At 28.7% G+C, this 12315-nt stretch overlaps 1 protein-coding gene across 1 annotated transcript; it reads left to right on the top strand.

Moving 5' to 3' along the window:
• Window positions 1–10652: 10652 nt before the first annotated feature.
• Window positions 10653–12004, top strand: LOC133690872 (UMP-CMP kinase 3-like). Its single transcript, XM_062111139.1, has 5 exons — window positions 10653–11058; window positions 11240–11320; window positions 11399–11467; window positions 11830–11907; window positions 11975–12004. The coding sequence occupies exons 1-5, from the start codon at window positions 10906–10908 to the stop codon at window positions 12002–12004; spliced, it is 411 nt and encodes a 136-aa protein (XP_061967123.1). The 5' UTR covers window positions 10653–10905.
• The last annotated feature ends 311 nt before the right edge of the window (window positions 12005–12315 follow it).

The raw sequence follows: 12315 nt of genomic DNA, 5'->3' as shown, positions 1-12315 counted from the left end.
TTCTTTTAATTTTACCCATAATCTGACCTAATTAAATCCCTATATTTTATTGTGTTTTGTAGTGTAGTTCTTGATTCACCAATTTATGTATTTTTTATTAAATTGACTCTAAATTTCAGTTTTTATCTTCAATTAAGTCCCTGATTGAATGAATAAAACCTCCTAATTTTACCACCTCTTTCATCTTAGTCCTTAGTCCTTTGATTTTTCAAACTTCAACCAATTTTAGCCTCTTTCTTTATTCTTCCTCTCAAATCAAACCCTTAATTTCCCCTTAAAAATTATTCTTGCCTTTTGTACCTGCTTTAGCTTAGTCCCTGCCTTTTTGAATTTAATTATTTTTTTTATTTTATCTCTATTTGTATTTGTATTTTATTTTTTGTATTTTTATCTTTTTTCCAGCAGTTGCCTTTTTTATCTCTAAAATTTGTCAAATTTTATTTGCATAATATTTTGATGTAATACTTTTTGAGGGGGTGAAGGTTGGGTTATGAAAAAATATATAATTGATATGAAGTTAATTATAATTTCTTAAAATTTAAAATAATAGAAGATCTTCATATCTAAAGATAGGCTTTCTCTGAGTCAAGGAGTTTGGACAAAAATTCATTTATAATATCATTGCAATATACAAGTCCTTAAGCGATTATTGCCTTAAAATTATAAAATTATTTATTAATACTTAATATTGTTAAATAAGTTGCTATAAAACATAATTATTAGTATAACTCAATACTTAAAGGATAAGTTAACCACTTTAATTTTGAACATTTTTCAACTGAATTATTTGCTTCGTACTTTCTTTCTGTTTTTTTTTTTTTTTTTGTAAAATTGCATAAGGCATTCTTTATCTACGCAAAACTAATTTCATGCCTGGTTGAGTAGTTTGGCAAATGAGCAGTTGGTAGTGTCTGCATATGGACGTTTGTAAACATAACGTTTCCAAGGAAGATTATAAATACTCACATGAAACAAATATCTTGAGCTAATTTACCACAGCTTTTCATTATTGTGATGTCTGGTTTAATAAGTTAATTTGAGTGATTTAAAATTTTAATTTGGTTTTAAATTATAAAAACTCAATTTTATAATCGACCCGTTGAACTCAAATCACAAATATTTTAATTTTTTGACGTAGTATACCTACATTAATTTTTATATTATATATAGTTTATATTCATATAATTTCTTAACTTTTAACGTGGAATAAGTACACCACACTTCACATTTTGTTTTTTGAAATATATATTGCTATGAATTATTTTTTTTTACTTTTCAATGTAAGATAATTATTCTGCATTTTATATTATTTTTATAACATATATTTATAAGTACTATTTAAAAAAAATTCATATGAGATACTAAAATTTTAAACATAATTTTTTTTATAAATTCAGCTAAATTAACCCATATAACCTAAAACCTGATTTTTTTAATTGAATGAATCTCAAATCGACTTTTATTTTTTTTTATTTATGTGGGGTGTTCGGTTCAGTTTGCGCGTATCAGAAATATTTTCCCACTGAATCGTGACACTTATTTCTTGAATGTTGTACGAAATCGTGACACTTATATGAATAAAATCGTGACACATAAATAAAGGCCTGACATCGAGTCAACTACAGGACATCTACAGAAAGTAGTAATTACATACACAAATGAAGCAACTGCTAGGTGCCTATATAAAAATTGAATTGTTCAAAAAAGTACCCCAAAGAGAACAAGTGAGAGACAACAGGCAGCAAGATTCCAGGCCGTGCCATCAATGCCACCAACCACCGATGCGTACGTCCTCTTTTTCTAGGCACGCAGCGACTGCCTGGTTACTTTTTTTACCCTTGGAATTCGACAACAACAATATTCGTATGCACAATCTCGAGTTTCTTTTTTTGTTGATCAATAATTTCTAGCCTCATTATGCATCTCGCCACCATTTTCCTTGGGACAAAAGAAAACATGTCTATCGTATTTCTTTAATTTCCTTGTTATATATGTTAGAAGATGGCAAGATATAAGGATTGGTGGCCTGCTTGATTCTAAAAAAAAAAAAGAGGCAATTCATCCATTTGAACTTGAAAGAATTGAATGAACTAGCCTGATTTTTAATCCATATGATGAAGATGATGATGATGATTCTTTCTTTTTTGTTCTTCAATTATATCATCATTAAAAAAAAAATTGTTGACCAAGGAAAGGGGATGCTTCTTCAAGATTCTCTTCAATGTACTCTTGACATTGTCGTTTTGGATATTATTTGTACTGTTAATTGACTGACTGATTTTTTTTATTTTTTTTTCTTGTAATTTATATTGTTTGGAAAAGGGAATTGCCTACGCGAAGCATTGTGTATGTAAGAGGTAGGTAATACTTGGGATTTAAAACATTTTTCCAATCTTTGGAAACACAACAACAAAATAGTAGCACAAAATCTCAAACAAGCCACAATAATATAAAGACGCCATTACACCATAATGGGATGTGCACTCGTAGGATTTCCATTGATTCAAGTCATAGAACACACTATTGCCCTTGATAATTTACCATTTACCTTAAGTAAAAATAATTATTAGGCATATCATAAGTTATATTTCTCTTTCTCACATAAACATATACATATATATAATCTTAAGGAGTAATATAAAATCATTCATTAACCTTCAACTAATGGTTTAAATTCTTAGATTAAGATGATTTTTTAAAATAATATTAGAGTTTTAATGCAATTATTAGGTATATCATAAGTTATATTTCCCTTTCTCACATAAACATAGAGCTTTTATAAATATTTACTAAAGATTAATACAAAACTAAATATTAAGTTTTTCCTAATAGTTTAAGTTTATGGATTGAAATGATTCTTTAACGTAATACTAAAACTTTAATAACCAAAAAATCAGGAGTTCAAATTTCACTACCTTTATTTTTTCTAATCAAATAGATAAAAATTAAATACAAGTCAGTAGTGGGTATCTATAAGTTTCAAACTTAAATAATTTTCACTAAAGAGGTTGTTTTAAATATTAAAATAATATCATTCACTAGACTTCACCTAATAACTTAAATTTTTGTATTGAAATTGTACTTTAATATGATACTAGAGCTTTAACGACCAAATAATTTAAGTGTTTGAAAATTTCATTGCCTTTATTTTTCTAATTAATTTAATAAAACTAAAAACAATGTAATAATTGATTTATAAAAATTTTAAACTTAAAAGATTTTAACTAAAAAATATGTGTTAAAGTATAATATATAATTATTTGTTGGGCTTCACATATCAATTTAAGTTGTTTTTTTAGTTAAGATGATTTTGTGGAAAAAATATTCATTATTCAACAATTATGAGTTAAGATATTGTAACATGGATTTGACAAGTGAAAGAGTATCAGAGAAAGGAATATAATTCTTGATATATTGAATAATATATTCTAGAAGTAATTCCATAATAATTGTGAAATGATAGCAAAATTAAAATTGTTAGTAACATAACTTTGCACACACCTATACATACACAAAATATGTCTTGTTCTTTTTCAATATGGTTACAAATGATCAACTTGATTTGAATATCAATTTTAAATTGGCTAATCTTAGTTAGTTGTGCTATTTGTTTTTATATTTGCAATCTATTGTTTTTTTTATTTGGAATAGATTTTGTTACAAGTAGTTTGAATTTTTTTTACTTTATCTTTTATAACTTTAACATACAATATTATTTTTACAGATGTATCTAGTTTTAATTGTTTTTGCTTTTTATTCAAATATTTATATGGCAAAACTAAATTTTAATCCATGGGTTTCATGTGGTTAGAACTTTGCCTTTGATCTTTTAAATCTAATTTTTGATCTGTAAGGATTTATATTTTTTTTGTTGGGAAATATACCTCTTGGTAACTTAAATATATTTTAGAACTTAAGAAGCTTAAAGTTTAACATGCCTAAGATTTCAAAGACTTTAAATTGTCCTTCTAATATTTTAGAAATTATGGTAATGCATCCTTACATCTCTTTATATATATATATATATATATATATATATATATATATATATATAATAGAATTAATAACTAGTACTTTAAGATTAATGTTTATACATTGAATTTAATTAAGTTAATTTTTGTAACCAAATCAAAGGTTGTTCTTGTACACTAAAATCATGCAAATTTGATCTAAAAGTATGTAACTGGTGTAATTTTATAAATTAAAGCATAGTTTGAATCCTAGTTGACTTCAATTTCCTCTATTATAATGTAATGGAAGGATATATAAGCATTTTGTTTTTAATTTTATAGCCCAAGATCCCTTGAGTTTTGTTGAGATGTGCCATGTATTCAAATCCTAATTATATAAGGACTTCACATTGAACAATGATAATATTATAGACTTAAGATTGTTTTGTCTACAAACATTCTTTATAGAATTAGGATTATAATTAATCCTTTACTCATTAGAATTAAGACACGTTCCACTACCAGATTTAACAGTTTTACCGACAAAAATTTCCATCGGTATTTACACATACTTTATTGGTAAATATTTTACCGATGGGCTCATGGACGGAAACAATCCATTGGAAAAAATCTCGTAAGTAATTTTTGGTTTGTCGGTAAGTTTATCGATAATTAATTTACCTATGGGTTTACAGACAAACAAAGCGTTTTTTTCTCGTTTCATTACTTCGGTATTTTCCTTGAGATGTTTACCATATCACCGATGGAATACCATATGCAATTTTGTCGGGGAATGTGTTAGATAAAGCATTAATTGTTAGTGCATTGGAACTCTCATTTCATCGATAAAAAAAGCATTAATTGTCACCGTCTTGAGAAGTGAAAAACACTTTAAGAAATAAATAGTTCTGATCGCCACTGAAATACACCGATGAAAACATTCCATTAGTATATCTGTGTGTAATTAACACTATGAATAGTACTAAAGAGAAGAGAAACAGTTCACTTCATCTCTGAAATATACCAACAAACACATTTTATTGGTATATTCGTGTGCAATTAACACGATGAACAATGCTAGGAAGAAAGGGAACATTTCTCTCCGCCTTTAGAATATACCAACGAACATTTATATCGGTATATCTGTGTGAAATTAACACGATGAACAGTGCTAATGAGAATGGGAATAGTTCTCTTTGCCTCTACAATATACCGATAAAAATATTATGTTAGTATTTTCATCAGTGTAAAACAATGTTCGATGCCAGATTGTATCTATATTCTCTATCTATTCATCCTGCAAATACTTAGATTCATAATTGTATGCACAACACAATAACACATGTTCACATCATTCAATAATATATTAACATCATTGTCATTACATTGAAATGAATTCCATCCATATATATTACATTATATTTTATGGCATTACAAATTCTTGTTGTGCAAATTAATCAGAATTGTCTTTTTTTTCATCAATTGACTCGTCTTCATCTTCATTGCAATCTTCTATGTTGATTTTGTCATTATCATCATCTTTATGTACTTGTGTATGTCTGCTGGAGCTCAAAACATCATTTAATTCATCAACGTCAACATCAACAAAAATATTATTGGTGATGCAAAAAATTGAATTTTCTTTTAAGTCATTAGAAGGAGTAACTCGATATGGATCAACTAACTCACCAAGTTGAAAAACATCATCTCTCATAGTTAATTTATCGTTCTCATCCTGAACAACCTCAACACGACCCCTAGTTTTGGTTTTCACTACTGATAACTAATCAACTCTTGAATAATTCTTTCTAAAAGAAGGAATATATATATAATAAACTTGCTGATATTTCTTAGTGAAAACAAATACATTGTCGATGTTGTGAAATCTAACCTTTGAATTAATTCGATCAAACCATGATGATGATCTATTTTGATTCATCTATCAGTGGTGTCATACCAATAATATTTAAATAAAAAAAATATAATTTGTTCACTATGGTATTGCAATTCAATCACTTTTTCTAACTTTCCATAATAGTCAACTTCAAACTCATTAAAAGTTGATCCCTAACATAAACCCCATTGTTATATATATTTCTACCATTCTCGTATTTCTTAGTATGAAACACATGTTCATTGATGAAATTTTTTTATCTTGTAATCAAAACACATGTCTATTTGGTGAACTATATTGCAATTAGGATGTGACTATTGTGCAATGTGATAATCAAGAAGTCATATATCTAGCTAGGGATCATATGTTCCACAAAATGAAAAGGCACATCAAAGTTAAACACCATTTCATTCGTGATATTATAGTTTAGATGATATTGTTATGAAGAAGAATGGTAACATATATAATTCAGTTGATATGATGATAAAATCGTTTTTATTGTCCAAGTCCAAACATCACTTGGACTTGATTTCTATAACCAACAACATTTATAACTTAACTCTGAAGAACTTGATAATAAAGAGAGAGAGTTTTGATTGTTAAAGAAATTCAAGGCAATCTAGATATTTGTTGAAACATGTCATAAATTCAAATTCTTATTATACAAAGACTTTACATTTAGCAATAAAAATTTTATAGGCTTAAGATTGTTTGTCTAGAAAAAGAATCTCAGTAAGATTATAATTATAACAAATTCTTTATCCATTGGAATAGAAGATATTTCCTATAAAAATATGATTGGACTTAGTTTTCTTAGCACGATAATGAATTCTCTTGCAAGCCATAATGTGCTATATAAGTATTAGGTGTATTGGATTTTACAACCATACTAGTTTTGATCTATTAATTTCCCATTATAAATACTTATAAATTCATTTATTTTGTGAAAGTAATTTGTTGGTTTGATTGCAAATCTAAAAAAGAAAAGAAAAGAATATAATATCCATAAATGTGTAAAACATTGGGTTGTAAATTTAGGAACAAAGGTTTTAGTTTTAAATTAGTGGTTTTCTTGTATAGCTTAATGTACATTTGAAATCATTATATATATATATATACACACACACACGCATATTAATGTAATCCATTTGCTCATCTATTTAATTCAGTAACATAATAGTTTTCAATATTAAGAAGACTATTTTAGTGAAAAGTAAATTCATGCATCATTTATTATTCTTCTAATTTAGTGTATTTTATATATAAAATAGTCTTAATATCAGAAACTATTATCTTAATGGAAATGTATTAAGAGAGTATTTGTGGTTGCGGTTGTTTTTCAAATAATTTTTCGTGTCGAAATGCATGTCAATAATTTTTTTCATTTTTTAAAAATTATTTTTGATATCAGCATATCAAAATGATCTAAAACATATAAAACATATTAAATTTTAATAAAAAAATTAATTTTTCAAAAATGTAGTTTCCACCTTATTTCCAAACATATTCTAAATATATCAGCAAATGGATTACATGAGAGAGAGAGAGAGAGAGAGAATTCTATTACATACTCGAATTTAATATATGGGTTCTATATGTAGGAGACATCCACGGGGCCATATGCCTACAACAAAGATAAGAGAGAGAGAGGATGCTGTGCTATAAAGCATATTGAACCAAGCACATCCAGTATCTAGTCAACTCTTCTCCTAACCTCTACTCGACTGTATGTCATAAACATCTCTCATTGAGAATTGATATAGTTTGACGAAATTCAACTTCATATGTTAATTTATAATCTGATAAAAATAATGTTTGATTTTTTATAATTCAAATTAAAATAATATTATTTATTTTTTTAAAAAAAAATAACTCACAAACTAGCTAGTAACCGAGATCAACCTCGTATTATTTTCAATAATAATAATAAATCATCGTGTCTACAAGGTCAACCACAAGTTACAATAGATTCTTGTTTTCGAATCTGTCCACTAGAGAAGAAAAGAACCAAAAGGAACACCTTTTTAAATGAATTATTTAGGTCATGCAATCATGGACCGATCTAAATCCACGCCATGGGAAACATGACCTATAACGTCAACACTAATGTGGAACCAAATTCCGATTAGGATATGCCGACAAATGCTAACTACAAATGGCTTGGGTGGTCGGAATCCCATGATGTTCTCCAAGCAAAATATTGGTTGTTAGCTACGGCTTTCCAGATCTTCCATTTCCATGATAAGTCATTGCTTTTTCAGAGTTGCAGGTGGATCATATTAACACACATTGGGCCTAAGTAAATGCTAAATTTATAGAGATTAGTGGCCGATTAATGAAGTTAGGTGGGTGGGGTCGGACCATATGGGCAAGGCGTTACATCTTCGAAATTGGGACACATGCAATAATTCTAATTTGTAGATGAATTGAAAGATTTGCATCGGAAGCTCATCTACTTTTTGAAAACCAAGGCCAGAGAATCGAATCTCGAAGGATATTTGATGTGATTAAAAGCGAGGAAAGACTAGTCCCTTTGTTAGGAAATTTTATTTTTACGGGTTCTCTCTTTATCAATAGGACATTTGTGCTCTTTTCGCTAGTCTCCAGCCCTCCACGCGACAAGAGAGCACAAGCCTTTGGAAAATCTCCTCGTGATTAGCGAGAGCGATTAATTATTTTGTAAATTTTTTAGCTCATGATTAATACATATCAAACATGATATTTGTAATAATAATAATAATAATAATAATAATAATCCATGATATTGATCATTTATTCTTCTCTAGCATAATTATACAGATCGTACTGTAAAAATCAAGAATCTTAATGCTTGAAAGAAACTCCTCCTTGATTAAAAGTGACAAAAGCAGCCCTGCAAATGTTCTGTTCTGCAGCTAGCTACTAGTTTCCTAAAGGCTGTGACCTCACCAAACTTCGAGATGCTGTTGAGGTAGATCGTATAAATTTGTATCTACCGCCACAGAAGCACACCTTATTTGTTAAGACGTGCAAAGAAGAGCCGTTTACGGTGAAAGATTAAAAGTTTGATTACGATTGAAGTAAGGTTACGTGGATTAGAAATGTCTTAAAATAATTTTTATTTTATTTTTAATATTAATATATTAAAATAATATTAAAATATTAAAAATTTAATTGAAAACAAAATAAATTTAATTCTTAGAAAAAAAAAACACTTTTCAAATACAAAAATAATTTTTTTTCTCTTGTTTGGACGGATGAATGGGTACAAAATCAGCAAATATGGATCCTAGCAAATATTGGCTCAAAAAAAAATTGCCCTTAATATTAGTTGATTAGAGCCTTTTTGATATAATTTCTGCTCTGTATTTTAGAGTGTTTTTAATTTAAAAAATATTAAATTAATATTTTTTAGTTTTTTAAAATAATTTTAATATACTAATATAAAAAATCTAAAGAAATTAATTTAATGTATTTTCAAGAAAAAATCTATTTTAAAAATCATAATCTAAAATCCCAAAAACATTATTGATTATTGTTTTATGATATCAAGACAAACACGCCTAAGTTGTTGGTACCTGCTGGGATTCCAATTAGCACAATAAGGGCCGACATGGACTTGGGGCGCTACATGCTAACTAACGCGCCTTTTGACCTTTCTTGATTTGTCTCGAATCCATCCTCTCTCTCTTTGTTTTTATTATTCGTTTTTCTACCAATTTTATTCCTTTGTCCCGCTTGTAAATCAATGCAAAATAATTCTTTATAACATAATATATTTATATTTAAGATTATGATCTCAAAATAATATTTGTTATAAAAAAAAATATTTTGTCTTTTATTTTTATTTTTATTTTTTTAAAACAAAGCAGTTAAACTTTCTTATAACATGATATCAAGAATGTGAATTTTATTTATAATTATACATGTAAATAGATTATTGCAATTCTCTAACAAATTATTATTTCTTAGAGCTCTTATCAACACATATACTAGTTGCTAACTATTAAAATTAAAAAAAAAAACAAATTCAATTTCATGTCTCTAATTTCCTTGAATTAAAATTAAAAATCAGTATAAATAACTCAAAAATATTTTATAATTGAAAAAAAAACATATAAAATAGTAGAATAATGCATGAGAAAAACAAGTAAAATAAAAAAAAAATTACTCGGGAATTACACGGGGAATAGTATACTAGCATGATTTCTAAGCGCGCAAAGGGATATATTTCTCAAGAAGCGGGCTCAAATTAGAACAAGATCCCAGCCTGATTGCACAAGGCCCAAAGACCACAAGAAACGTGGCCCATGTGTAAAATTTTAATTGGATAGCAGGAGCAGGGCTGAGGGCTTCCTCCTATCATACTCACTTATAGCAACCCAAAACATTTAAGTGTCCTCACTCCTCACCATATTCCATAACCGGGAAAGGGAAGAATCTCAAAGCTGGAAAATTTAATAAATACCACGAGTATCTATAATTGAATTTCTTTGTTTCTATCCAGTAATATTATTTTGATAATTTATTTTTTACTTTTAAAAAACTATTTTTAATTTAAAAATACTAAAAAAATTAAATATTTTTTTAAAACTCAAAATCTATGAAAGATACGTTTGGACGAAGAAGAAGATTGTTCATGGGAGGGGTTGGTGGCTATTATTATTTTTCTTTTTCACCAACCTTTTCATGATTGAAATGATTGCTGTTGTTGTCATGCTGCGATCGAAAGAGAATAATTCTCATGTTCCTTACGATAATGATATAATTTCTTACGGTGAAAAACGTGACCACACTATCATCATAGGCCAATGTCTTGCCTCATGGGTTGGCAAAATTTTAGTAATGTGATCCTCTATGGCAATGAGGCATTATCGATCTGTGTTCTTACGATTTGCATTTATTTTTTCCAAGTACAACCGCACAGGGCATACCTGTTTCTTGCTGTTTTTATCGCTGTTGTTATATTGTTTTGCTGGTCATAAGTTGTCAGCTGCGTTCTTCACAGATTGTTCTTTATTTATACCAGAAAGTTTGTATGTTCATAAGATTCTTTCGCTGTACTCATTGTTCCCATAAAAAATGATTCAAAGCTTCACGAAAGAAGTAAAAATTGTCCCTTATGAGGTAACTGTGAAGCTTCTACAACAGGCAAGGCAGCACAGTTATAACAAGAGGTTTATCATTGATGGGTTCCCACGCAATGAAGAAAATCGTACTGCATTTGACACCATAGTTGGCTTTGAAATGATATCAATTCGTTTGTCTCTATTATCTGCTGCTGCTTCCATCACTTCCTAATTTTAAGATTCCTTCCTTCCTGCAGTTGTAATGATTCTGTGGCTCCTTCTAGCTTCCTATACCATTTTTTGGTAGGAAATCTTGCAATTTTTTCGTTTCTGTAATCATGCTGAAGATGAAAATCGAACCGGGATTTGTACTATTTTTCGATTGTCCTGAAGAGGAGTTGACAAAAAGTACTCTGAACAGAAACCAGGTTGGTTTGTTGCACATTCTTGTTGATGAATCACTTCCTATGCGCGTCTTTTCATGACTTTCTTATTTTCTTTTGAAGGGAAGGGTGGATGATAACATTGATATCTTAAGTAAGCGACATAAAGCCTATTTTGAAACAACCTTGCCCGTAATAATCACTACTTTGTTTGTCTGGTTGTCTTAAAAACATTAAATTGTGTTAATATAAAAAATATTTATAAAAATACTTTAATATATTTTTAAGTAAAAACTACTTTTTAAAAAAACCGTCGGTAATATGAAACACGAACATCAAAATACTTTTTCTCAATGTGATGTTTGGAGTCGGTGATTCAAAATCCATTCTGTCTTGGATATGGTTATTATGAAAGCATAACTAGATAGTCCTGAAATTTGTTTTCCTTCCAGTACTTCGGATATTTTACACGTTAAGGATCGTCTCCATACCTGATTTGATTCCTTTTCTATCGATATCATGATGGTTATTAATGTTTGTATCTGCTGTCTTAGATTGATGATCAAAGATCAACTGATAAGGTGTTTGAGGATGTGAAGAGTGTTTTTTCCAAGCTCAAACCAGTAACCAGGGTGGGTTCAATGAATTAACGAGATATCCTGGATTTTGCTTAATGACAATAGATTCATGTGTTTACAGGTCGGATCTCCTTTTCAACTTGTAGGATGAAAACATGATTTTAGTAGTAAATTGATGGGAAAAGAAATCTCTAAACATCTTAGTTAGAGATGATGAATTCTAACCATGGTTAAAGAGTTTGGAATTAAAGCAAGAGGATATGATGGTTGTTCTCATACCCTTTCTGATGCCAGAATGATTAGAAAGTTAAGAGTTCCTTCATGATTTGCTTTGGAGTTGCTTTAACGCTATGAAGCATGAATGTGGACAGTAGATGGATTAATTTGGATCCCTGTATAATTCGATTTTTAAACTTTCGAGACTCTTGACGCCTATGAACCAGTAATGAATATGCTGTTACA

The sequence above is a fragment of the Populus nigra genome, chromosome 4, assembly GCF_951802175.1.
Source record: "Populus nigra chromosome 4, ddPopNigr1.1, whole genome shotgun sequence".
Lineage (NCBI taxonomy): Eukaryota > Viridiplantae > Streptophyta > Magnoliopsida > Malpighiales > Salicaceae > Populus > Populus nigra.
Note: the sequence above shows the minus strand (reverse complement) of the source record. Positions and strands in the feature narration are given on the sequence as shown.